This window comes from Camelina sativa, chromosome 6 (genome assembly GCF_000633955.1).
Source record: "Camelina sativa cultivar DH55 chromosome 6, Cs, whole genome shotgun sequence".
NCBI classification, from domain to species: domain Eukaryota; kingdom Viridiplantae; phylum Streptophyta; class Magnoliopsida; order Brassicales; family Brassicaceae; genus Camelina; species Camelina sativa.
In genome coordinates, this window is record NC_025690.1 from 16,558,297 (window position 1) to 16,586,080 (window position 27,784).

The following is a 27,784-nucleotide window of genomic DNA, read 5'->3' on the forward strand; positions in this document are numbered from 1 at the left end:
CTCTTACAGTTATTACCAGTCTTTTGCTATATTCTCGTCAGGTTTAGTGATCAACATTTTCTGTAATGATTTTTTCTTCAGAGCATGACGCAGGGCACGGGTGGTAGCTCAAGGAGAGAGTCAGAAACAGAGTCGTCATCAAGCCTTGAGTCTAGAAATCCTCCTCGCAGATCATCTGCTTCTGATAACTTACCTCCTCAACGAAGGTACACCTATCTCCAACACCATGCTTTGCCAAAACCAAGGGTTTTTTTTTTTTTTTTACCATTCGATGTTGCTTAGGAGTCTGACATGATCGAATTTACTTATCTTAAATAATGGCAGGCCGGCTGCTTCATCGCAAACATCAGGTTAGTCATCATTTCCCTATTTTCTTGAAGTATTGGTTAAAAATGTGTATGTTTCATGATTTTTGATAACAAATAAATTCAATATGATGTTTCAGATAGAAGAGGCGGGTTGTCTACTTCAGGGTACAGAAAAGACGAATTCAATTGGAGACACGGTAATCAAGATGCGCATGAAGAGGTAATGAGAGCTTCGGCGGCGCTAGAAAATCTTCAGCTCGATAGGAAAACTCGGAACTTAACATCGTCTTGGAGGTAAGCTTTCAAGACTCTTAACATGAATTGAAAATACCAGACTGAAATGAGAAACAAGTTGTGGGGTGAATCTGATCCATGGGGCGTGCTTGTGTTGTAGGAATGTGAGGGATGGAACAAATGAAGAAGGGAGGGATTGATTTTAGGGTATTTGGACAAAAAAAAAAGAAAATCAGCTGCTGGATTAGATAATGGTGTGTGTATGTGATATATGTATGTTCGTTATTTGCAACTTCGTTTTCAGTAGCTTCTTTATGTTTTCGCTGAACATCTGTCTCCTTAAGAACTTTGGTTGTCCCTAAAAAAAGAATGAAACAGTTAGTAGTAATGTTTTCTTCTGGAGTTGTTTTTGGGAAGAGAAAGAGTTCACAAAGAAAGCACAATGTGGTTGCATAATCACTTCCTTCTTATCTGTGTTTCTCATTAGTCCAAAATTATGTCTGTAGTGAGCTGCTCAGGTTACTTCTCTCTCTTGAAAAAAGCAAGTCTATCGAGATGAGAGTGTAGAAACTTCAATGTCATTAATCTCATTCTCTGCTCAAGACACATACAGTATTTTAAGTTAATGTTCTCAATCTTCTTCATTAGGGATCCAAAACATAATTTTGTAGATTAATTTACCCTAATTTTAAAGTGAACTTTTAAGATAAAAAGTTAAAAAAAAAATGGTTTTGTGTGAGTGAGTTCGTAATTTTGTATTTTTGAATATCTTTCTTCTTCTCTCTCATCTTCGTTTAAACTAAAGTATACCTGAGAAAGAAAGCCACTCTGGCTGATGCAACGCCGACGCTTCTCTCAAAACGGCATTTTTCAAATTCTCCGGTGACCTAAACTCCGATTGCGCCAGCAGGGATCTGTTGTTAATTTTGATCTGACCTTCGAATCAAATTTTGGCTGTGGGAAACGATACAATGGACGATTATACAAGAGAGATGATGGATCTCAAAACCTTGGTCACTCGAACCCTTGAGAAGAAAGGTGTTCTCCCTAAGATCCGGGTACCAAATTTCATTTCTTTTTCTTTCTCTTTTCGCGATTCATCTACTTCCTTTGTCCATACATTGTTCGGAATACTTCAAATTTTCCCAGAGATTATTTATTTGTACAGAGAAAAAATTAGCTTTTTATTTTTTAGGGTTCGCGCGTGCTTCGAGATCTTTGCTTAGTGGATCTAATGTCTTTTACATATTCTCGATGATCTTAGTTTACTTATGGATCTGAATTACCCATCTTTTTTTTTTTTTTTTTATCATATTTTGAAATTGAGTCTATGTGAAAATTTTGTGTCTCTATAGGCTGAGCTCCGTGCGAGTGTGTTTGAGGCAATTGAAGAAGAGGATAGAGTGATAGAGAACAATGAAGGACTACCTCCAGCTTTGTTGGGAAGCTGCAATGATCGTGCAAGGCAGCTTCATGCTTCTCCTTCAGGTTTCTTTCACTACTTTTTGCCTATATCTCTCTTTGAATGGTTTGGTTCTAAATGGCAAGTCTTAGTTTGGATATCTTTCTTAGTTTGGATATCTTTCTTAATACTATTGGCTTGATAAGAAATGTGTTTCCTTTTTCCTGTCGGGTGAAATTGTGTTAAGACTTAAGACCAAAGCTTAGCTTGCTTCTATGTATAGGCAATGTGAACATTAAGGTTTTTGTGCTGTTGAAGTAGGTCATCTTGATCACTTTATGAATGTTCAAATGCAGGCAGGTTGTTATCTGCATTGATTTGTGAATATTTGGACTGGGCGCAACTTAATCACACCCTCAAAGTTTATCAACCAGAATGCAATTCGGTAATCAATATATTTCATTTTCTTTGATTTTTTCTAGTATTTACTTAAAAGTAGGTTGAAAGATGAACTTTTTAACTGATGTTGTGATCTGCATTCTGCCTGAAAACCTATGCACAGGCAAAAGATTCTTGGAAGTCTGAGGTACGTGACTTTAGTAGCAGCAATGGTTTTGAGCTCAACAGAAATGGAGATAGTGGACCGCTTCTTTTAGATGTTCTTGAAGGATTCTTGAAGTTCGAGGTATTTCTTCTGTTTTTCACTCTCAAGATGTTTGAAGAATACCTCCAGCTTTTTTTTTTCTCTGTTTTACAACCATACTTCTTACAAATTACAGTAGTCCAGCAATGGTACTGTGATTTCTGGGCGTTTGTGTTTTCGTTTCCTATTCTCTAAGTGAAGATGACCAATACCTGTTGATTACAATCCTAGTTTTACAAATACCAAATTAGATAAAATCTTGTTATTTGTACTCACGACCTCACGGTTTTTTACCAAGTAAATAAAGTGTCTTACTCGAGATTAGAAATTTTCAGAGATTTGAATAACAAGTTTGGTGAATTCCAAGATCAAAGTTCTTGTCACATCCAAGGATTATGTTTCCAGTAAAAACATTCTAATATTAATTAGTAATCACTCTTCAGAACATGACGCAGGTCATGGGTGGTAACTCAAGGAGAGAATCTGAAACGGAGTCCTCATCAAGCCTGGACTCAAGAAATCCTCCTCGGAGATCATCTGCTTCTGATAGCTTACCTCCTCAACGAAGGTAACTCCAAACTCAACGTTTTGCCATATCAAAGATGCTTAATCTTTCATGTTGCTTATGGGTGTGGCATGCTTGATTAAAATGGGCAGGCCGGTTTCTGCATCTCAAGCATCGGGAACCGCTACCTCAGGGTACAGAAAAGACGAATACAATTGGAGAAACGACAGTGAAGATGTGCCGGAAGAAGTGATGAGAGCTTCGACGGCACTGGAAAGTCTCCAGCTCGACAGGAAAACTCGGAACCTAACATCATCTTGGAGGTAAGCTTCCAAGAATCTTCTTATATTCCTATATACCTTACAAGTTGGATCAAATCCAAGATTGAACTGAAAAGCAAGTTGTGATATTCTGATCCCCATTGGTGTTTGGGTTGTGGTTCAGGAATGTGGGGGATGGAACAAGTGAAGAAGAAGGGAAAGATTGATCAAGGCTTTCGTTAAAACTCAGCTTGTGAATTAGTAGTATACGTTGATATATATAATGTATGTGTGTTGTCTTTTTGTTTTATGTATGGTTTTAAATGTTTGCAAATTGCAACTGGTTTCTTTATCTTTTTGTTTGTCGTGTTTTTGTCTGAGCAAACGAAATGGTTTGACAAAGCTTTTGAAAAAAAAGTAAGATTTATGGATATAATTTCCAACCAAATGCTATTTTGTCCTCAATAAAACATGTCCTAATGTTCAAATTAGGACACAAAACTTTAAAAACAATATACAAATTTTAGTGTCATATCTCATATCTTTCAATTTCATAAAGATAAATTTTAATTATTTTTTGACAATCTATATTAACATTTTTGCATCAGTTTTGGTAAAAAAGGCTTGGAGTTAAGATATATTTACATTCCATGCCATTGTAATTAAGACATTTAAAAAGAAAATAAAGGAAAATTTTGAAATAAGCAAAAATCGTGTATGAAAATACATGTTTTCCTAATATATCTGAACAAAATTAATTTCTATTTTCCTTTTTAATTACAAGTTTTAAATCTATATATAGATGAGGACCCACCCAATGTGCAGATTTAAAGTTTTATAAATGAAATTAAATTTATTAAAATTTGTTGTATGTTATATATAAATTTTATTTTTGTTATAATATACTGATTTATATCCATTTACAAATCTTTTATGTATGTTACTATTAAAAATATATTTTTTATACCTAAATGTACTCTTGTATGTTACAAAAATACTCCCCCTATCTCTAATAGATTGATGTTTAGAAGCTTTTACACATTTTAAGAAAACAATGATTACTGAGTTTAAATATATTTTTTTTTTGACTAAAGAGATATTATTTAATTTTAAACCAATAACAATTCAAAATTTTAAATATTTTCAATGATTACTTCTTGAAGTTTACAAAACATCAATCTTTGTGAGACAAAAAAATATCCCAAAACATCAATTTTATGAGACAGAGGGAGTATTCTTTATCACCATCTAGAAACTGTCTATATAAACACATTAAGCCAAGTATATTACTTTCACTTCTGCATAGTTTTTTAATTACTAAAATTGTTGGCTCAAAAAACAATTTGAATAAAAATTATATTACATAATATACTAATCAATGATGTATCATCACAATAATGTATGACCACCATGGAGAAAACATCGGCTCCGCCTTCATCCCTTATGGAGAGAACCTTGCGTCCAACCTCCTCCACCATAGAGAGAACTTTGGCTTCATCTTTATCCCTTGGAGAGATAACCTTGCGTCCAATCTCCTCCACCTTCCTCTCTTGCGGAGATAACATTGTGTCTAACCTTCTCTACCATAGGGAGAACCTTGGCTCTGCCCTCCTCCTATGTGGAGAAAATATGTTCACGTCTTTTTGCTATCTCAAAATGGCTTGTTCCGATAACCATTGAAAGTAGAAACAATTTTCTAACTTCACATAAAAATCTTTTGATAGTAACTAATGTTAAATTTCCCAATGTATTCGTGATAGTAACTATGCCAAAGTAAAAGTAAAATAGTTAGCTTAATGTGTTTATGGATAACATAATATACTAATCAATGATGTATCATCACAATAATGTATGACCGCCATGGAAAAAACCTCGGCTCCGCCCTCATCCCTTGTGGAGAGAACCTTGCGTCCAACTTCCTCCATCATAAAGAAAACCTTGGCTCCGTCTTCCTCCCTTGGAGAGATAACCTTGTATCATGGAGAGAACCTTGGCTCCGTCTTCCTCCCTTGGAGAGATAACCTTGCGTCCAACCTCCTCCATCTTCTTCTGTTGGGTAGATAACCTTATGTCCAACTTTCTCCACCAAAGAGAAAACCTCGGCTCTGCCCTCATCCTGTGTGGAGAGAAAATAATCACGTCTTTTTGCTATCTCAAAATAGCTTGCTCCGATGACCAATGAACGTCAAAACCTTTTTCAATCGTCACAAAATCTTTTGATAGTAACTAATGCTAAATTTCTCAATTTATTCGTGGAAGTGTCTTTGACTCACCATGATGTAGCCTCTGTCTCTGTAACGCTTCAACCGCCACATTTTTTAGTGCGCCCATGTCTACTCTCAGTCCATGGGCCCACCTTCCCAAGTGGGCCCTATATCTATTCTCGGCTTGTGGACCAATCCATATTCGATTGCCGGTTTGTTACGTCTGGAAGTCTTTAAAAACTTGATTACCGACCTTACAAATCAACAAATGATATTTTCTTGTGTTTTGTCTTCACTCGCACAATTTCGACAATCACTTCTAGAAAGGTCACCATCATGAAGTTCTCTCAAGACCCTTGACTGAAAAAATAAGTGCATATTGGATTTTGGTGACGTATATGGCTAAATCAATTCTTTTAAACATTTCCGCAAACTAGGATGTCAGAGTCTTTGAGCTCCTATGGATCTATCAACAACGATTTATTTTTTTCCAATCTATCTATATATGTTTGTTGTACGCTTGTGTTTGATTACCCTATTTTATCAATTCATTAGGTTGATGAGCTTCTATTCGTTATCTCCCTTTGAGATATAATGAATAATGGTAACAATTATGTTTGCAAAAAAAAAGAAAGGTTTATGACCAACCAATCAAGGTTGAGAAATTGAAAGAAAATTAATTTGGTATAATTAAAGAAACAATAGAAAATTATAAGCATGTTAATATATGAATCCCAAATTATTCAAAAATTAAAATATAAATTAAAACAATCTAAAAATACTATAATAAATTTTAAAATACAGTATTAGAAAAAGAAGACTCATGTATTAATCTTTTTTTTGGTCAACATATTAATCTTACCTGTTCCCAACTGAAAAAGGAGAAAGTGGTAGAAAATTTTGGCTTAAGAAAATAAAAAAAAATTACCTTCCCATTAAAATATATTCCCAATTAAACAAAGTTGAAAGCAATGTTTTTGAATAAATTATTTAAATATGAGACGTTCTTTGATTATATAGAAGTGAGTACAAAATTTAGAATTAATAATTAAAAGTATATTTTCCTTAATCCTTTTTCTATTTTTTTTAATAATTAATCACTTAAAATTAAAAATAAGTAAATAATATTATAATTTCGAATTTTATTAAATATATATATATATATATATAAATAGATATATATATATATATATATAATCTCTTTATAATTATTTTAAAAAACTTTGTTATTTTTTCTAAATTCTGAAATTTTTTATAATTATATTTTTACTTTATTAATATTTTTTAAAACAAAATACTTTCTTTTTGTTTTAATCAAATTCTTCCTATTAAATATTTACACATGTCAAAATCTCAAATTAATAATTTGACACATGTCAAAATCTTGTTAATGTCTAACTTTCAAAACCCAACTTTATATAATAAGATATCAGGTATAGAATTTTAAAATGGTAAGATAGATTACTAAATTAACAAGCAATTGAAAATTCTTGATAATAAAGGTATGTAGTTAATTACAGCAATTACATTCATAACTGTTAGCATATTTCATAATAATTTTCCAAATCATACAAAACATATGCAAAATGATGATATTTTAAAGATATTTTTAATTTTCTAACCAAGATTTTCGGAAACTACTCATAGAAAAAATCTTCGTTTTCTTAAACCATTATAAATACTTCTCATCAGCAAACCAGTTTTTATACGACAACGTTAAACGACAATGAAAAGGTGATTTATATGCTACTTATTATGTTTTCTTTATTTTTCTTGTTACTATTTTTTTTTTTGGTTTCATATTTTGTCCTCTCTAATATTATTTTTTTTATATTAGGTTGTTAGGACTTAGGATCCGTGATTCTGTCAAAATTTAACCGGCGAGTAATTTTTTATTATCATGATATGTTGCCTATTTCTAGGGTACTTTTAAGAAAAGTTAAAAATACTGATTAGAAAAACTTAAAAACAAACAACTAATGTAGGTTTCAATGAGGTGTCTCATAATCAAGACGACTAAAAAAATGATCTAGGAATGACTCTGGAAATTTACATCTATTTTATTTTGGTTCGTTGCCTATTTTAAATTTTAATTATGATTAAAAAAACGCAGTCCATATTGTATTTAAAACATGCTGCATTTTTAAAATGTAGGTGACACATTCCCAAGATATTAAAAAGGAGTACAATTTGGAAATTTTTTACCATCCAAGTTACAATCATTTGGTCTATTATTTTTAATATGTATGTTTTATGGATTGTCAAATTCGTGATTATTGATTTACATTATACTTTGATATAACATCCTCATTTATTGTATTTTTATGTTTTTCTAATCATTATTCCACATACTTCATAGGTTTAAAGAACAAAAATTGTCTCATGGTATAACACGGGCTAAATCCTAGAATGCAAAACTATGATGATTTATATGTTGACAATTTTAAAAGATACTCAATTCTAGATCGATAATAAATTATTATGGACGGGTCAAATAGCGAGATAGATTTTGGTCAACTAGTAAATATAAATTTAATATATCACTAATTTGTCGTTACAATACGGGTAATTCATCATTTCATTTGTTTGTTTTATTAATATTAAAAAATTATATCTATATCATATTAAATTGATTAAATTACGATTATGTAAAAAAAAATTATCTCGCGGTATACTACGGTCAAATCTTAAAATCAACAATCAAAATATAATTATATAAACTTAAACACTAAAATATATATTTATATATATATATAACTAAATTTTTTAAAAACAAATTAGTTAAAAATCACGGGTTAAAATCTTGTTTAATTTTAAAATGATAAAACCTTTTCATTAACTTTTAATTATCTTTTTGATTTTGTTAGGAAAAAAAAACAAGGAACAGGGGTGTTAGGGTTTTAAAGCATATCCTTATTTGTTTTCTGCTCTCCTCTTCTTAAGTCACTCTCTCGCTCGGACTCAAAACTAGTCTCCGGCGTCGCCTCAATTCTCAGTCTCTCTCTCCGGTAAGTCACAAACTAGCTTTTTTTCTTTCAATTCTCTCTTTTATCAGTTTCTTAGTTTCACTTTGTTCAGTCTCTTAAGCTACCTGCGGAACATACTCGCCATTGCCTCTCTCTGTATGCTCTTAAATCTTTATTCGCTTGAAAGTTTTAGCCTTTTTGTTAATTTACTGCTCTCTACCTCTCTCTTATTGTATTTGCTACTGTTGAAGTCATGGAAGCTCGGATTTTGCATTCTTCTTCTTCTTCCTGCTTTTCGTCTCTTCACAACACTCTCAATCGTTACCGTTTCTCCTCTGTGTCATCACCGAACCCTCTCTCCGTCAGCTTCACTCAGACGACGAGAGCAAGGACTAAGGTATCTCGTGTTTTATCCATGTCGAAGAAAGATGATGAATCCATGTCGAAGAAAGATGATGAGCCTGATAGTCTCACTTACAAAGATTCTGGTGTAGATATCGATGCTGGGGCTGAGCTTGTTAAACGAATCGCAAAGATGGCTCCTGGGATAGGAGGATTTGGTGGTCTCTTCCCATTTGGTATATATATATTTATTAAAACTGCAAACTTTTCACCTGAATGTTGAATTTTTTTGTCTTCTGATGAATAAAGTGTGTGTGTGTGTGTGGCTTTGTTTGAGCAGGTGATGAGTTTCTCGTAGCTGGTACGGATGGTGTAGGGACTAAATTGAAATTGGCATTTGAAACTGGAATTCATGACACCATTGGAATCGACTTGGTAAAGATATTGTATTTTGTGTGTGTGTGTGTTATGCTAAGCCCCCAAACAAGACTTAATGGTTTTGCTTTTTTTTGTTGTTGTTGTTATAGGTTGCTATGAGTGTGAATGATATTATTACTTCTGGTGCAAAGCCTATGTTTTTCCTAGATTACTTTGCTACTAGTCGTCTTGATGTAGACCTTGCAGAAAAGGTACCATTTGTTTCATCTCTTTTAATCTTGACTTTGAGCTTGCTTTAGGACTTGGTATTGATGTATGATTATTTGTTTCCAGGTCATTAAAGGGATTGTTGAAGGTTGTCGGCAATCAGAATGTGCTCTCTTAGGGGGAGAGGTATGTGTTACAGTTGAACTCTATTGCAGGTTCTGACAATGTAGTTTACTCATATTGTCATGATTTTTTTGTTTTGGTTGTGTTTAGACTGCAGAGATGCCTGACTTTTATGCAGAGGGCGAGTACGATCTCAGTGGGTTTGCTGTAGGCAGAGTAAAGAAAACGTCTGTTATCAACGGAAAAAACATTGTTGCTGGAGATGTTCTTATTGGCCTCCCGTCTAGTGGCGTTCATTCCAATGGTTTCTCTTTAGTAAGAAGGTAAAAGTTAGCGATACTGGACGTTTTATAGTCTTATGGCTTCACGCCTCTTAACCACATTCCATTGGCATCCCAATCGTTTCAGGGTGTTGGCTCGAAGCAATCTTTCGCTGAATGATGCGCTTCCAGGTGGATCAACTACCCTTGGTGAAGCTCTAATGGCACCTACTGTCATTTATGTAAAACAGGTTGGTTTTCTTGTCTACAGAAATTTCATCATGACATTTGTAACAATTCTGTAACTCCCTCTCTCTGCTATTCACAGGTACTTGACATAATCAGTAGAGGAGGAGTGAAGGGGATAGCTCATATAACAGGTGGAGGTTTCACAGATAACATTCCCCGAGTCTTCCCTGATGGTTTAGGTGCTGTTATTCACACCGATGCTTGGGAACTTCCACCTTTGTTCAAATGGATCCAACAGGTAACAACAACGAAGAGAGAATCATAAATACCTCAGAACAGAAAGATTATGTTTATACATCAGAATGTTTGATTTGTTTTCTGGTTTGTTATTTAGTCTGGGAGGATAGAAGACAGTGAGATGAGACGAACGTTTAATCTGGGAATAGGGATGGTTTTGGTGGTTAGTCCAGAGGCAGCTTCGCGAATACTACAAGAAGCCAAGAATGGGGACTATGTCGCCTATCGCGTAGGAGAGGTTATAAACGGTGAAGGCGTAACCTATCAGTAGAATGCTGCGTGTACTCTTTTTTTTCTGTGTTCTTGAAGTTTTTGTTTCCCACAGTTCTTTAAGAATGGAGTAATTGTGTACGGTTTTATGAGGTTACAAACCATGAGATGAGGCATTTTTGGAAACGTCGTTCTAATTTTATAATAACATAACCAATGCAATTGGTATGAGTTTTAAAGCTCATGGCTGCACTTCATATGTTGAAGGAAATTATCGTTAAAATTTTATATAGAACAAGTGGTTACCTGACTGGTATGAGACTGAGATAAGTTTAATTGTCGCAGAAAAAAAAAGCTGTAGGAAGAATTCTTCATAAAATTCATATATTATAACTGGGGTATCCAAGATAACAAACAGATTAATGAACTATACACCATTCATATCTTGTATGTATCCCATCTTAAAATGAATATAATTATAGCATACCACAAACAACAAATGAATATATTTAAAACTTAATGTCCAAAACTCCAATCCGGAAATGTTAAAAAAGGGTGACTGAGAACTGAGAAGCTATTTCCGACTACACGGAGGATGATTTAGCTACTAACGTTTGACGATGTAAGTGGAAAAGAGAGCTTCAAGGTTGATTATACCAAAGAAATGTCTTCGACCTTAGGCTCTGTTGGTTCAGTATTGGTCTCTTTTCCCTCTGTTGATGATGGCTTCTCGTCATTAACATGCTCCGGAGTTTTTTCAGGTGTTGTGTTCTGCAAATTGCGGGTCAGTTCATTTATGATCATGCATAAAGAGGGAGAGACTATTTGGTTTTACTTTCTAGGTGTTTCTTGGCTGACGCCGTCTCTAGATATGTTCTGTGTAAGAAGAAAACTTACCTTGTTCTTGTCGCGCCACCCTAGCCCAAATGGACGTGCTAGCAAACTGATCCTGCTTGGAGGAGGTTCAGGTGAATGATCATTGATATTTTTGACAGACGAATCTTGGTTCCCTTGCCTGTATCGGTTAACATATGGTATACCCGATTCAGTATACACACGAGTAAGTCATTAGTCAATACGCGTCGTGTTATAGTTATGTACACAATTTGTGTGTTTGAGTTGTCTCAGGTAAAAGGACACACCGTGGTGAAGGTTGTGCTTTGAGTTGGCCAGATTGATACTGCAAAGTCGCCTCGAGCATGGACTCTGCCATCACTGCCCTCTTCTCCATTTCAGCAAGTGCAGCAATAGCTTCCTCATATTTTTCCTAGACCAGTATCATTTTCGTTACAGAAAAGATCTAAGATTAACAGGAGGATACAAAAAAGTAAGAGAAAATAAAGTAGCATTTGAAACATGCAGCTCTGAAAACATACAGACAAGAGGTAATACAGGATATACAGAGATTATTTTTCCTAAACTAATGTGTAACTCTACTCCATGGAAGGCGAGCAACGACCTTTGACCGGAGATAGTTGAAGCTCTTTAAAACTAAGCCTAGCCACATTTATGTTAGTAGGAGTCAATGCAAACTTTTTTACCTGCAAGACTTGAGCAGCATATCTCTGTGCTTCTGCATCCTGCTCCGCAAATCTTCGTGCATCTTCTGTCACCTTCTGTTCTTGCTCCACCCGCATCAAGACCTTCATAAGTATCAGTTAGTCTCAGAATTTGTACCAGCCATAAACGAAAGGAAAAACAGATTGATCATGCACAAATGCGAACCTGTAGCATTGCACCTTCTTGTTCCTGCTTATCAGAGAGGAGTCTCTGAACTTCGGCCATCTCTTGCTCTAACTGTTCGACCTGAAGTTCACATTCATGACAAGCAGCATTTCACATCTCAAGACTATCTTAAAACTAACTAAGCACCAATAAGCCTTCAAAACTGTATCAGCACAGAGATGAGAGATGAGGAACCAGCAGGAGAAGAAATGAGAGAAGGGAAAGCAATGATGGTACAAGTGAAGGCGAAGGTAGTCTTTGTATTCAGACCATGGAGACAAGTAACATAATGCGAGCTTATAGCTTAACTGGAAAATTAATTGTCAAGTGGTAAGCTTTATGAGAATACCTTGGCACTCAGTTGACGCCGGTTGTCTTCCTTAACTATCTCCATGAGTGCTATCTCCAACTCTTCAGCTCTACCAAAAAATAGGAAGATTGGGAGACGTTACATATTGAGGAAGAATAAGGAGAGAGATAAAATTTCTACCGTTTTGTGTCCAATTATTATTGAGAAAAGAACCTAACCTAAGTAGAGCTGATCGTTTGTCCTCAAGCAACTTGCAGAGATCAGCCTTCAACCACAGAACCTGAAAAAGTTGTCAGTCAACTTCTTAGAAGGGGGTTTCATGACTGTAGGTATTCAAGTGAACAAGTGATCTTTTCACCAGATATAATTATCTGGCATTCAAGTGTACTCAGGGAAGCATCTACAATCCAATAGGAAGGACAAAAAATTACCTGCGCTTGAAGATCTTGAACAGAATCTACCTCCCCATCCCCAGTCAGGCTAACTAACTGTTCATCTGCATTACTTGATCCTGATTCAGATCGAGACAAACTCCCATTTGCCAATGAGGGTTTGCTATCTACCAACACAGATTTTGGGTCTTGCTTGAAATTGTATAATTTGGAGGCAAGACCCTTAGAATCCCTCCATGCTTGAAGTCCCTTCGATCTTTCCTCAAGTGAAGCTATCACAGCTGGCCTATGCTTGCTTCGTAATTCCTGCAATCTAATTTCATGGACATTTTGGTAACCCATGCAAGCAGTTAAAACGAGCTGGCTACTATCAAATGTTGATCCAGTCAGTGATTGTAGCAAAGTAACAGCGTCTCCAGCGTCCTTCGTTGTAACTAATGCAGGACCTGAGGTGAATTAAAGCATAAGTTAGAGCAGTCTATGATGACGCAGATCCGTTTAGAAGGTCCACAAAACATATCACTTAAACTGAAAGACCACCAGTTTCTATCAAGTACCATATAGTTCCATCAATGCGAGTGCTGTTCTGAAAAGCATAACACGAGTTCCTTCAAAGAGAAGCACATCCCACACTCTAAGAACTGCGATCAGGAAGACGAAGATTTAGAAAGACAATGGGTTCTAAGTCGCAAATTTCAAAGAGAACGATGTTCAAATTTTAACAGATTTCCATCATAAATTACAAACAAACAAGATAGATTTAATTCCAATGTTTAAAACCTGACCACTTTCCCATGGAAGCATATTCATGAAGATGGAAAGAAACCACGGCCCTGTAACCCAAGCCACTTGCACTCCAAGATAATCCAGATGATGAACTGTAGACATAAAAAAATTGCAGAGCTTAGTACTACGACCTGTGAACATTCTGTAAGATGAAGCAAGAAAATCTGTGAAGGAACTCACCCAATTTAGGAAATCTTTCTCGAACCAACTCCTCCAGAACTAGTTGATCAACCTGGAATATGAGGGTACATGTTGTCATGATGCTATCACCAGTCTGGCCCAAAATTTGTGCAAATGTATAAACAGGCAACTAATATTATCACCTGAGACTCTATCATTTCTTCTGAATAATAACCATCGAAGTAGTCATCAATGATTCCTGTCAGTGCCCTGTAGATCATAAGTATTTAATTAGAAGGGGCAACAGTTTAGGAAAAAACTAAAAGAGAAGATATAAGGATGCCTAGTAACAGTTAATTCAACCAGAAGAAAATGAAAGTGAAAGTTACAACAACTAGACAAAGAATAAGGAGTTCGTGTTAATAAGATTAGAAATGAAATTAGTAGATTAATGAAACAACATTGGTGAAGAAAAAAATAAAAATTATACAAATACAAGAGCCAAGGAGTTTTTTTTCAACAGGAAACAAAATTAGGACCTAGAGATTATAAATTCATCAAATTTGTGAACATACCAGAAGGCATTCTCTTCCGGCATGAGAAGCAATAAAAGCGCAGCAAAGAAATTCATAGCCTGCAGAACGCATGATGACACAAGATATTAACTTGATATTACTGTTAATTTACTATGTCTCGGTACTAAAATAAAGAGTCATGATATTGATTAAGAACCAATACCTGACAGTAACCAACAGAAGGATTATGCCTAGCATACGCAGTAAGCAAACGCCGTAGGGCATTCCTACCATCATCATCTAGGGCAGGATGACCTGGAAATGTCCGAGGCAAGTCCTGTACTCGAAACAAGTAACAGCATAAGAATCCCGATCAACTTCAGCATAAGCCAACGCTGCACCACTAGATAGAGAGGGTCAATGCTGAATGAATTTTTGAGTACTACCTTTTCTATCTGTCCTTTCCATTTTTCCACAACAGCAAGAGAGTCTCTACTTGAACCTTTGTCATCAACATGCTGCATGTCCTCTTGCTCTATGGTGTTTCCAGAACTATCTTCAGCAAGAAGGTTTTGGTAATAATCCTTGCAGCGTCGTTTCCTCACACCCACAAATGCTTGCCATAACTGAAATGTTGTTATTAAATGAGACGATTAAAACGGAAGAAGATCAAAGACTAACGAACTACAGATGGAGAGCTAGAGCCTGATATCAGATAGGAACAGAAGGCAGCAATGTTAACACGACAAGATTTATTACCTCCCCCCTCAGAGCCATAGGTACACCACCGCGAATCAGCACTTCAAGTTCTTCCTTCCAAGGACATGTAGACATTGGACTTGCATCAGCAGCAACAGGAATGCCAGAGACACTTGTACCATCTGAAGAAGAACCATCCTGAACATCCGACCTCTCAACATCATAGAACTCGTCTTCAGAATCATTCTCAGACGCTCCCTTGAATGATTTGCAATCATCGAATGAGAGTAACGATTTCACTTTTGGCGCCTCTTGCTCGCTTTTTGATAAATCCCCCTTCTTCTTGACGCGGCTGCTCATCAATTCTTCAATTGATCGTAAAGATGGTCTGACCTCAGTCCATAATTGCACTCTGTGAACATTCTTCTCTGCATCAGGGTGTCCTTCCTCTTCAGTAGCACTTTCAGGAGTTACATCAGACACTAACTTGTCAGTATGCAGATCTTCACCAGGTCCCTTGTTTAATTCCTTTTCTTTTTCCTTCTTGTGACTTTCACTAGACGGTGCATGGCTATTTTCAGATGATCCATTTTCAGGTAACTCAGTCAATTCAACATGATCTTCCAAGAAACTACTCCACCTGTCCGACCTTTCTTCTTCTTCTTCCTGATTGTAAGGAAAGAGTGACATCACAGGCTTAGGGGGCTTACAATAGTTAGTAAATAATGATAGTATCTGCTTCTACCATTCCAAGAACCAAAAAGAAATTTATTACAAGCAATTTGGTATCTGCTTCTACATGCACATTGATTCGTGTAGTTCTATGTTAATCCAGTTATAATATCTTTGACACAGGACTAAATGGAAACAGCATTCTCATAACTAAATGAAAGGAAAACGAAGCTGTTTCAATAAATTACGGAGTCAGAAACCTTGTAAATATCAGCATATTCTCTGTATCTCTGGACATGTTGAGGTCTCACAGGAAATCCATACGCATCCCTGTTAATAAAAAAAAAACTGGCCTTATGAATTCCCAATGATAATAATAAATCCAATCTACACAGCTCAGACGAAATCTCTAAAATATCCTAGGTTTTTTTTAATACACGTTGATACAAAATTGCATTCCTAAATAAGTTTCGTTTTCAAGAAAACTTAATCAAAGCAATTCGAATTGGGATATCTAACAGACCCACCTTCACTGAGAGAGCATTCAAATCACTAGCACTATCAAATCAAGATCAAGATAAAAATTGTTTAGAGAAAAAATGCAAAATCACGCAAACAAAAGAAGGCAGATTAAACTATCGCAATCGGGAGATACAACATTTTCGCTCAGCTAAACAGAGAGAGAGGCGCTAAGTTCAAACGACGACGAAGTAGCAGAAATGTAGAGAAGAAAGTTATAAAAAAAAAAAAAAGGAAGAAGAAGAAGGCGAAACCTCTTGTGCTCGAAGGCGACGAGAGGATTAAGAGGCTTTGAAGCAGCAGCAGCTACGGCGGCGGCAGCGCTCCTCATTAGTTATAGCGCGGAAAGAAGAGATCTAATTCAAGCCGGTGAAGAAGAGTAGAGAAAACCTCGTGGTGAAGATGAAGATGAAGAAGAAGAAAGATCCAATCTCCAGGCTAATTGGTCATCTCGTCGTTACGCGACTGAAGTTGAGGGAAGTTGCAGTATAGAGAGAAAGAGAGAGAGAAGAAGAGAGAAGAGAGAGGAGGAAGTGGAGAAATCACATGGAAAGGGCGAGATTGTCTACCAAGGTTTTATTTACCCATGTGAGATTGAGTCTTTTTGACTGCGTTCAAAAGGGTCTTTCTCCCATTTTTAAAAAGTTTTTTTTTTTTTTACTCTTATTTTTTAACTACTTTCCTTTTTTTTTTTTTGATGTAGAATGTGAATTTCACAGTTGTCTTCCAAGTTCCAATATGTAAGAAAACAATACATTTAATGACAAAATTTGATACAGTAGTAAACTAAAACAGAAATTATAGTATGATTGATTAAGAGAATATATGATGCAGTTTTGAAGTTCATAACTTCATATCACTTACTTTGAGGTGGTTATTAAGGACATCCTCCTCCTATACGTACATGTATCGTAACTTTCAACTCCCTTGGTCTCTCCCAGTCCTAAAGATCTGATTGACTCGAATGCAACGAATGCGGTTACCATTGTTCGAGTGTTTACAATTATGAATGTCGGTAGTTGTTTGTTATTGAATATATAGTTTGATCTAATTTGAAACAAATGTGTTTGCAAAAACAATTTAAACTCATACTATTATATCAATAATTTATAGTATATAACAAAATTAAAAACATGAAAAATCCATTATTTTGGATTTTTCTTTTTAGGACCAATGACTAATAAGATTTACAATATATGAATAGATAAAACTAAAAAATGTGTGGAGAAACTTGGAAAGTAAAAAAAGTTATCAATTAACATTGTAGATGCAATGATCATTTGGAAACGAGACCATGGTTTTCAACTTCAAGCACTCTCTCTATTCTAGAACTCCTAAAACATATTTATGGTTTGGTAACAACTACTATACTTCTTCTATTGAGGAGATTCATTTTTTAAAAATCCAAAAAGATATATATGCAAAGAAAATAATAATTGTGGGGATTGTAATGGTTGTCGATTTGTCGGTAAAGGACAATTGCTTTCGGAGTTGGTAAAGGACTTTTCTAGGGAACGAAATCTGACCCCAAAAATATTTTTAAAATAGCAATAATAATTTTGTACTACTAGATTGTATCAAATCATCTAACTAATGCAAAATGCCCTTCACATGATACATTACATCTACTCAAAAATAAAAAATGTTCAAGACTCTGCAGAACAAATATACATAAAGTGAAGCAAGTATTAAAAAAACCAATTGTGTACGTATAATATAGGTTTTGAGAACTAAAAGTGACAGTCAAATGTATCGGATCCATATTCCAAAAGACTAAAACAAACATAGACCATCTCAAAAAAAAAAAAAAAAAAAAACCATAGACCATCTCTTGTGATATAGGATTGATGAAAAGTCATTTTTTGGAATAACACTCATACCAATCGATGTTGCTATTTTGTTGGCAGAAAATACGCATGGATTCTTCTTCTTTCAAAACATGTTTCAATGAACCAAATTTTTTGATACTTTGCCTTAATGCAGTATAACCAAAAGATTGCAAGCTTTTGTAATATACAAAATATTGACTTTTTATTGGGCTTAAGGCCCATAACAACACTTTTAATGAAATAAAAAATCCTTCAGCTTACTTTTCTTTAGAAAACAAAAACAACAGAAACTGAAGGAAAAATGAAAATCCACAACCATTTTTGGAAAAGTTTATGTGGATAGGAATTTAGATTCTCCTTCCTTGATTATTGCATTCAAAATAATCAGTTTTATTTGGGTTAGTTCTCCATGAAGTCTTTTATTGTTGGCTAACCTCCATTTTGAGAGTGTAGGTTTTATAGATACCGATTTTGAGCATTTAATTTCACGATTTTTTTTTTACAGTAAATTTGCAATTTTCTCTTTCAGTATTAGTATGGTGTCTGCATTGCGCTTAAGTTTTTTGGAATATTTTTGTTTTCTGTATTTTAAAATTGTATCTCATCCTTGCATTATTTAATGGAAATGCTGAAAAAAAAGTCTCATAACAGTTTTGGACACAATGTCAAGTACAAAATACACAACAATTTTGGACATTTGGAAAAATGAATTTTGAAATTGACATCTCACCACATATAAAATCAAAATAAGCTAAGAATTAAAAAGAAGAGAATTTGTTAAAAATACGTTTTTTGAGATATACTTTTAAAAAAATATGTATTTTGAACGTTTTCATTTTTGTCCTCTTTTGCACAATTACAATATGTTAATTAATTTTTATATTTGTTTTTTAGGCTTGGTTTTTCTATTTTACATTTAGAGTATAATTTTTAGGGGTATGATTTAGTATTTGGAATTTAGAGTTTAGAATTTAGTCATTTTATATATTAAAAATGAGCATTTTTTAAAATAGACACAATAAACAGGTATTTTTGAGAAGTGACATAGATAAATGAGTATTTTTGAAAACTCCTCTAAAAATAATACCCAAAACGTGTCATTTGCTTTATTATTAATCGTCGATTTGTAGCGATATTATAGCTTTCCTAATGGTTAATCTTCTTGAAAGTATATACATTCCAATAAAAACGTCAATTAAGTACTATGTAAATTCCTCACCAATCTGATTTCTCTAAAGTTATGATATCGGAATGTAGAAGTCAATTAAGTAAGACACAAAAGAAAAAATTAGAGAAAATTGGAAAACTTTTCTTAAAAAGGTTATTGAACATATGAAATTAATTTATTTTTAAAAAGAATCAAATTTCTATATAATTATAGTGTTATTTAAATATATATTTGTTTAAGTTTTAGAATTTTCTTAATTTTATTAAATGCTCATGTTTTTTTAATAAGTATTAGAATAGCTTTGATGTTTATGTCATTTAAAGATAATATAATAAAAAGTGGCAATAAAGAATATGATAACAATTTCGATACTTTCATCTGTTACAAAAATTTTCCTAGGCCTGGACAAAATACCCGGATCCGAACCCGATTCAAAAAAACCCGATCCGAACCCGAATTCGAAATTGTAAAATACCCAAACGGGTTCTAAATCTCTAAATCCGAATACCCGAATCCAAACCCAATCCGAACGGGTATCCGAATATACCCACATTATTAATATATAGTAGTAATATATTAGTAATATTTATAATTTTAATAATATAAGTGTTCAAAATATCAAGTTTTTAGATATTTTTGATAATTTGAAGTATTTAAACTGTTTATTAGTAAATTTGGGTAAAAAACTCTAAATTTTTATATATATTGCGTATTATTGAATAATTTAGACTAAATTAGATACTAAAATTTTGAGTTTTGTGAACTTCGGGTAATCCGAATCCGAACCCGAAATACCGAACCGAATCCGATCCGAACCCGAAGTTTAGAAATACCCGAACGGGTCCTATACCTCTAAACCCTAAAACCCGAAAATTCGAATTACCGAACCGAACCCGAACGGGTACCCGAATGCCCACACCTAATTTTTCCATTAAACTTTAAAATTCACTCATTACCCATGATCCTTCAGCTCAATTCTTGTTACTTAACTATTGGTACAATTTTGTTCAGAAAAAAGAAAACCTATTGGTTCAATTGTTAAAAATGAAAATAAAATATATTTAAGTCTCGGAAAGAAGTGCTCTTAGGGTTCCGGATTCAGGTCGGTGTCGCCACCGCCCTTCTTCGTGCTTCTCTTCCTCCTTCCTCGGAGAAACTCCGATCTTCGAATTTCTACAGATCAGCTCTTGTGTGGCGGAGATATGGGTGAAGAAGACACCGTGAATGCGGATCAGAACAGTTTTGCTGGTGGCGAAGAAGATTCATTGCTCCGTAATCGCCATACGTCGCCATTGCCTCCACCGCCACAGCAGCTTTCTTCTAAAGTGCTTACATTGCCTACCGTATTAACCCTTGGCCGTGTTGCTGCCGTTCCTATTCTCGTCGCGAGTACGTTTTATCTTTTTTTTTTTCCGACTCTGAATTCTAATCATCAGATCTAAACGAAGTGGCAATTGTGATTTTTTTTCCATCTCTGGCTCTGTTGAATTCGATTTCAGATCAGAATTTTGTTTCAATTGAATTCGATAAATTAGAAAACTTTTTTTTTCGAATTGAGCTTATTTTCTAATGTGTAGTTCACGTGTTACCACTCTTCAAATTGATCTTTTGATGTTCCCATTGCTGATTTTGATTGTATCTCATTGTATCATGTTCATCCCCTTTTGTAGCCTTTTACGTTGATTGCTGGTGGGGGAGAACTGCTACAACAAGTATTTTCATTGCAGCAGCCATTACAGATTGGCTTGATGGATATATTGCTCGGAAGGTACTTTCATATTTTTACCCTTTTATGTTCATCTGCATATTTTAAATTGTGGGGGTTGTTCTGTACCACAAGCTTTAACGGTGAGATGTGCCTTTTGCAGATGAGATTAGGTTCTGCATTTGGTGCATTTTTGGATCCAGTGGCAGATAAGGTGAGAAACCCTTTTCCTTAGCTACCTCTCATGTTTGTCTTTTCTTCGTCTCTCAAGCCTTGTCCTTGTAAAAAAAGGAAAGATTTTTATCATTCTGTCTGATTCATGTCATTGGTCTGCAGCTTATGGTAGCAGCTACATTGATATTGTTGTGCACTAAACCATTGGACGCTGTTATCTTAGGACCAGTTCCCTGGTTAGTGACAGTGCCTTCAATTGCCATCATTGGCAGAGAGGTAAGCTATAGAAAGTTGACACAGTTTGCTTAGATGTCAGTAAGTAAGTCGCATTTATATCAGCCTTTTCTTCTAAACTATTCGGTATTACTTTCACTGTAGATTACTATGTCTGCTGTAAGGGAATGGGCAGCATCTCAAAACGGCAAGCTTTCAGAGGTATAACTACCACCATCATATGCATTCTCTTGGGTCTTTTTTTGCAAGTGTTCCTTACTTAAATCATGGAATTGGCATTGATGTTCACAGGCTGTTGCTGTAAATAGCTTGGGAAAGTGGAAAACTGCAACGCAGATGATAGCGCTAACCATACTTCTTGCAAGCCGGGATAGCAGTTTTGCGAGACTATTACCGTCGGGTATTGGGTTGCTCTATGTATCGGCAGGGCTCTCTATATGGTCTTTAGTTGTTTATATGAGGAAAATATGGAGGGTACTGCTAAAGAAGTAGCAAAAAACTCTCTTTTCGGGTTTTTGCATTCAGTATATACACATAGAATGGAAGATTTGCTCAGCGACATTTTACCTCTCTTCTTCTTGAAGAAAGCTGACTAATTTCTATCTGGATACAAATGAAATTAGCTGGGCAAGCACTATAAGACTCTTATATGATGCTTTAGTTCTGTTTTCAACTTTGGGCATTGGGATCGTACTCAGCTTGGTTTGGTTTTGTATAATATCTCTGAATCACGTTGCTCCTCGGCGCTCACTGAATTTTAGTCAAGCAGCAAGCACGATCTTATGTATGGGCAATGATGGCAAAGCAGCAGGTGCAAAATCGTTCTAGTTGAAGACTTACTTGGTCTCATGAACTCTGGGATAAATGAATACAGTTGTTGCCTGTCATGTAGATGCTTTTTCGATAAAATATAATTTATAAATAAAAAAAAACTTGGTTACAATATCTCTTCTCATTTCACTCTTCTATAAACCATTGTAACTGGAGAAATCCGGAGAGCCATCAGCTTAGAGTCGTGCTTCTGCTTGGACTCGTCTCTTGTATCTTTCTACTAGCTCTTTTGGATCTTGACGGGTTTCGGTATAAGCTTCGATCTTGTTTATCTCCTGCAAAAAAAGGTGAGAACCAGAGATTAGCGTGTGTGTGTGTGTGTGTAGTGTAGATTTAGCCTTGAGATGGAAGATAAGATATGAACATCGAGGTAATAACCTGAATCCAAAGGGCGAGGTTAGGCCGACCAGATGTGATATCCACATTCAACACATCACTTAAGATAAGCTGAAATCTCTCTATGAATGGAGCATATGCAACATCAACCTGTAGAGAGATACACACCAATTTTGTTTCAGCATCGAGAGCTGATATAGGTATAACAAATGGACTGAGTGAAAACATAATCGAGACAATACCAAACTAAATCGGCCAAGGAAGAAAGGCCCTTCATTGAATTTGGAAAGCGCCTGTTCGATGTAATCAAATGTAGCATCTGAAAAAAATGGATTACAAGATTCATAACATGGCAAAACAATGTTTCTGCAAACTCAGAAGGAAGATAACAACTCTATCTTCAAATCACCTGCTGCATTACTATCAGTGCCGTTTAGAGTGGATCTCACAGCCTTGGAGAAGGAGTCAGTGTAGGAGAGCAACTCATCAGCTACTGCTTGCTTCTCTGAACCCTGTTGTTATTCCATCCATGGATATCTCTATGCTAAGTACAGGTTCACTTAATGTTGAGATAAAAAAAATCAAACAAGTCATGGATACTCACATCGGGTGTGAGTGAAGGCCCTTCAAAATTGGCGTCAATGTACTTAATCAGATCAAGGCTCTCTCCCATAACTCAGTTATTGTGCTCTAATGCAGGCACCTGCATAAAATAGAGAACAGATGTAGTTTTGGCTAAATCCCTTCCACAAAAATGATTTAAAATAGAAAAGTACACACCTTGTTGGCTTCGTAAACTTTCTCCTTATACCAAACAGGCCTGTTTTTGAGATCAATTGGTACAAGTTCTATCTTGTTTTGCAGACCCTGCACAAAACAAGCGCAACATAAGGAACTGATCTAAATAAATCCAAGTTGGTTTCGTATCAACATAGATTAAAAAAAATGCAACCTTGTAGTTCCGAGCAATCCACGCACGCTGAGCAAACGGGCAAGTATATGATATGTACAACCTTCAAATCACATAAACCAAAAATTTGTTCATCAACTTCTCTAACATCTCCAGAAAGGAAACAAAAGCATCAATTAAACAAATACAAACCTCGTCGATCCATCAAACACTTGAACTGGTTCCGAAGAAGAATCAAGCTCCGGTACTCGACTGCAAGAAAAAAACAACAGCACACAAGAACCTCGAACCTTCAATAACACAAACGATATTTTGTAATCCCTCGAGAGAAGGAAACATTACCTTGACTCTTTAACAGCTAATATTGGTTCAGTTCTGCGTTTCCCATAGGATTTACACCGCAGCCTACCGGAGACTGGCTGGGGAATTTTCCGATCAACATAGAAAGATGACGAAGGGATATAGAAATCCGTGGAGGAAGCGGACAACGCAAACGATGGATATGATGAGCAGACGCTAATATTAACTCCGACACTCATAGCTTCACTCACTCACACAAAACTTTCTCAGCTCCTCCGATAAGGAGTTTCCGGGAAAATGATTTTCCTTTCTTTAGTCTTTACTTCACTTCCACAATTTTCGGTTTGGTTCGATTCGATTCTGATTTTGGTTCAAACACATGAATTCTGGTTCGATTCGGTTTATACGTAAATTGAAAAAAAAAATACAATGCGATTTGATGAAATATACAGTTTTTTTTTTTAGTTCAGAAAATAAATAAAAAAATAAAAATTTGAAAGTAAAATTTTTCACACAATTTTGTAACGGAGGAAGCAAACAAAATCAAATTCTCTGGTTCCAAAAAAAGAAAAAACTAAAAGAAAGAATAATAATCAAATAAAAAGGGTCTATAAGAAGGCATTATTGGCAGCTAGGAGACCACCTCCTTTGACAGAGATGGGAGTTCGAGTCGCAAAGTTTGTTGCGTGGAGGAAGACAACAATAACTGTTATATCGTCGTGAAAGTGTCGCCTGATGCCACGTTCTATCTTCTCCAAATCCGAACATCTCATCTCTCTCTTCTTTGCTGCTTCTTGCAATGCAGCTTTCACTAGCTTCCGAGCCACACCCTGCAAAATCCCAAAGAAAAATACACCACAACTTTCAACAAACAACAACAAAAGGAAAGCTACTCAAATGAAAAGTGGATTCAATTTGTGTCTTTACATTGCGTGGACAAGAATTGACAATATCAACAGCTTCCTGGTTGCTTAGATGCTCCCATAAACCATCCGAGGCAAATATAAGAAACTGATCTTCCTGGTGAATCTTATGAACTGTTATAGTCGGTTCCGCTCTCATGATAGGCTTCTCAAAACGTTCTGGAACTCTAAACTTTGGCAACAACGGTTCTTGATTAAACTCTGCTCTCTTAAGGTACGCGTCACCTATGGATCTCGAAACCTGTATAATCCCTTTCACGCGCCAAACTTTGTGTTTCAAGACCACTATATTCGGATCATCAGGATGCAACAAACGTAACTCCTCTCTCACGGATTCAATACTAGCGTTATGCTCTGAGGATAGTTGAACAGCTTTCAACTCTTTGTACGAATTCGCGATTTTTCCCAACACAACACGAGAATCTCCTGCGTTTGCAACGTACAACAAACCATTACAAACAATACCAACCAAGCAACAAGCACCCACAGAAGCAATCTGTGGCTTTTCCTTCCATTGCTCCTGCACTAAACCGAGAAACTCCTCCTCCGTTGCTACAAACCCTCTGGTGATAACATCAGGCGAGATCCCGCGCTGCTCTGATGTGTACCTCTTGATGTTATAAAAGAGCCTCTCGTTAACAAACCGAGCAGCCTCAGGACCTCCATGACCATCATAAACACCAACAAAAGTAGCCTCAGGACCAGAATCGTGCAAACTAATAGGACCAGACTCTAACTGGGAATGGTCTTCAAGAATGTTGTTAGCTTGAACGACAGCCATAGAAAACTCGCCAGCGATGTGGTTCCCTGAATCTTTGTACCAAAAGAGACCATCGAGACGGCTATTATTAGCATCATCAGCAGAAGCACCAGGACTAGAATCTTCTCCAATACCAAAAGGTCTCCAACAAGGCGATACAATTCTCCTAAATGTAGTAGATACCATAATTCACATAGTCTCTCAACTCTCTCAACCAAAAGAACCAGCAATCAAATCGTTCATCAAATCAGTGCTTATAACTATATTATTATGAGACCCAATCTTCTTCTTGTTCTTGTCAATTCCAACTCGAGAAACGCAGGATTCAGGATTCAAACACGCATTCACAAAAGCAAACAACATTAATCTGCATTAAACAAAAACAAAAAACCAAACATTTAGGAATCTCATAAAAAGGGTTATCAAAGGTCCAACATAAGAATCTAAAAATGGTTTCAACTTTGACCAAAATCTGAGAAAATTAACGAAACCCATTAAAAATATATACCTGATAGATGAAAAGAAATAGGGTTCCTATTGTAATCTCAGAAGCTTGGCGTAGAATAATAATCCATCATTCAGATTTCAGATCAATGATATGAGAGAGAGAGAGATTAGATGAGGGAAAAGATTAAGCAAAGATTCCTAATACGAAACAAAAAAAACTAAAAAAAGAGAAGCGACGATGAAAGGGTTAAAATAGAGAAGAAGAGGAAGAAGAAGACGCGTTTGAAGAAGAGAGAAGAGACGGAGACGTTGGATTTGTTTCTTTCTTCTTCTTCTTCTTTTTTTTAGAGAGAGAAGAAAGAAGCGATACTGGCGGGGGCCATCGTGTTTTTATTTTTATTTTTTTGTTCTCTTTTACCTGTTTCGCCATTTATTTTTGACTTTTGACGGTTTGACTTTTTTTTTTTCCTTTTTGTTTAAATAAACCCCAAGTTCTATAATAATATTCTTAGGAATTATTCTCTAAAATCTGGTACCATAACCCCCCCAAAGTGTAGCAAAAATAGGATATTAGAGTAGACCTATAACTATGTCAAACTGTAACTTGTTGAGAAATATAATTTCTTTTTTTTTTGGGACTAATTATAGTGAAAAAGTAAGCATAATTTTTATAGGTTTTAAAATTAAAAATCATTTATGTTACATGCCCTGCTATTTTATTTTAATTTTATAATATTAACAATTGATGTCTCTAAAAAATCATCTTACAATTTAACAGTTTTCATTTAATAAAATAATTTATACAATTTAATTTTTAGTTAGTGAAAAAGTAAACAAATGGCTAATCATGATTTTCTTGGAATTAGATTTGAAAATTTTTCTTTTATCATATACTTCACCCCTAAGTTTATAAATCCCCTTTTTTTAAGTACAAATCTGAGACTAGAGAATCCAGCTTTGTGATGATCAAATCCCAAAGAAAAAATCATATCTATAAACCCCAAAAGAATTGACCAATCATCTAAGAAACAATGATTAAGGTGTGAAAAAAAAATTAAACAAAATTCTGAAAAAAACTCCTGAGAATTATGAACAAGAAAAAAAGAAAGAAAAAAAAAACTTTTAAACCAAGAAATCAGGACTTGAGAGGAGGTTGAGATGCTTGCTTCCGATTGTGTCTTGTAGTATTGTCATCTCTCCTTCTTTCTCTAATACTTTCTCCTCCAATTTCTCTACCATCCCTTTCAATGTCACGTTCGCTGAGTTCAAAAGCATGTTCTTCTCACAGCATTGTCTCAACTCTCTCCATACCTGCAGGTCTCTTTCACCTGACACTTCTGGTAATAATGCGTTCATCCTCGCCATCTCTTTTGCGGCTTCCTGTAGATTGCTTTCCAGCCGGTTTATGCTTTCCTCCTTCTTCAACATCTGATGTCAAAACAATCAGTTACATATATAAATGGGACTAGTTTCTTAATATCAAGAGCCACATAAACAGACATGGGATGGGGTTATTCTTGTTTTGCAATACCTGATGCTTGAGGTCTTTCAATTCGTGGCTCGTAACTGATAGGTTGTCCGAACTGCTTTGAGCCTCACATCTCAGAATCTCATTACCTCGTACTGCTGCTGCTAGTTCTTCTTGCAGCTGTTCAATTTCTTGTTCCTTGGAGTACAGTTTCTCCAGCAACAGACTTGTGATTAGGGTCTCAGCTTTCAGTTCAGCTCGCAGGGTGTCCTACATGAGATTTAGCTAAACGTTAGCCACATATTACCGTAAAGTAAAAAAGCAGGACATAAATGAGGATTCATTAGATATATTAAGAAATGGACATCAGAAACTCACTTCAGCCATGTGGCCACCATGTGTATATATTGAGTCTCTTTCTCATTGTGTACGC

General features: G+C 35.4%; 6 protein-coding genes and 1 pseudogene across 8 annotated transcripts in view; 4 read left to right on the forward strand and 3 right to left on the reverse strand.

The window, feature by feature from the left end:
• The window catches only part of LOC104791779 (protein TONNEAU 1a-like), a 3,812-nt gene extending 2,868 nt beyond the window's left edge, over positions 1-944 (forward strand). Inside the window, exon 8 of the mRNA XM_010517749.2 lies at positions 703-944. Within this exon, the coding sequence (XP_010516051.2) occupies positions 703-742 (40 nt within the window). The 3' untranslated portion in view covers positions 743-944. The remainder of the gene's footprint in view (positions 1-702) is intronic.
• Positions 1,293-3,800, forward strand: LOC104791781 (protein TONNEAU 1b). 2 transcript variants are annotated; one of them, XM_010517751.2, is made up of 7 exons: positions 1,293-1,600; positions 1,898-2,030; positions 2,301-2,389; positions 2,507-2,629; positions 3,031-3,155; positions 3,245-3,415; positions 3,537-3,800. In XM_010517751.2, exons 1-7 carry the CDS (start codon positions 1,514-1,516, stop codon positions 3,577-3,579), a joined length of 771 nt encoding a protein of 256 aa, XP_010516053.1. In that variant the 5' UTR covers positions 1,293-1,513; the 3' UTR covers positions 3,580-3,800. The 2 variants fall into 2 exon arrangements, with proteins under 2 accessions (XP_010516053.1, XP_010516054.1); XM_010517752.2 differs by having other exon boundaries at positions 1,295-1,600; positions 3,043-3,155.
• Positions 8,461-10,714, forward strand: LOC104712115 (phosphoribosylformylglycinamidine cyclo-ligase, chloroplastic). 2 transcript variants are annotated; one of them, XM_010517754.2, is made up of 10 exons: positions 8,476-8,564; positions 8,635-8,678; positions 8,774-9,100; positions 9,205-9,299; positions 9,392-9,493; positions 9,576-9,635; positions 9,723-9,895; positions 9,981-10,083; positions 10,161-10,319; positions 10,416-10,714. In XM_010517754.2, exons 3-10 carry the CDS (start codon positions 8,776-8,778, stop codon positions 10,587-10,589), a joined length of 1,191 nt encoding a protein of 396 aa, XP_010516056.1. In that variant the 5' UTR covers positions 8,476-8,564; positions 8,635-8,678; positions 8,774-8,775; the 3' UTR covers positions 10,590-10,714. The 2 variants fall into 2 exon arrangements, with proteins under 2 accessions (XP_010516055.1, XP_010516056.1); XM_010517753.2 differs by lacking the exon at positions 8,635-8,678 and having other exon boundaries at positions 8,461-8,564.
• Positions 10,970-16,821, reverse strand: LOC104791784 (TBC1 domain family member 10B-like). The gene is made up of 18 exons (XM_010517755.2): positions 16,521-16,821; positions 16,008-16,077; positions 15,136-15,741; positions 14,823-15,002; positions 14,600-14,713; positions 14,437-14,495; positions 14,065-14,131; positions 13,922-13,973; positions 13,741-13,833; positions 13,513-13,596; positions 12,995-13,401; positions 12,782-12,843; positions 12,603-12,672; positions 12,254-12,334; positions 12,070-12,171; positions 11,671-11,795; positions 11,426-11,543; positions 10,970-11,299 (listed from the first exon to the last, which is right to left on the reverse strand). Exons 1-18 carry the CDS (start codon positions 16,595-16,597, stop codon positions 11,180-11,182), a joined length of 2,487 nt encoding a protein of 828 aa, XP_010516057.1. The 5' UTR covers positions 16,598-16,821; the 3' UTR covers positions 10,970-11,179.
• On the forward strand, positions 20,285-22,069 carry LOC104791785 (CDP-diacylglycerol--glycerol-3-phosphate 3-phosphatidyltransferase 2). Its single transcript, XM_010517756.1, has 6 exons — positions 20,285-20,652; positions 20,934-21,031; positions 21,132-21,182; positions 21,305-21,418; positions 21,521-21,577; positions 21,668-22,069. The coding sequence occupies exons 1-6, from the start codon at positions 20,466-20,468 to the stop codon at positions 21,866-21,868; spliced, it is 708 nt and encodes a 235-aa protein (XP_010516058.1). The 5' UTR covers positions 20,285-20,465; the 3' UTR covers positions 21,869-22,069.
• LOC104791786 lies at positions 22,199-24,124 on the reverse strand (annotated as a pseudogene).
• LOC104791787 (probable protein phosphatase 2C 48) lies at positions 24,244-26,207 on the reverse strand. Its single transcript, XM_010517758.2, has 3 exons — positions 25,945-26,207; positions 24,681-25,803; positions 24,244-24,583 (listed from the first exon to the last, which is right to left on the reverse strand). The coding sequence occupies exons 2-3, from the start codon at positions 25,620-25,622 to the stop codon at positions 24,362-24,364; spliced, it is 1,164 nt and encodes a 387-aa protein (XP_010516060.1). The 5' UTR covers positions 25,623-25,803; positions 25,945-26,207; the 3' UTR covers positions 24,244-24,361.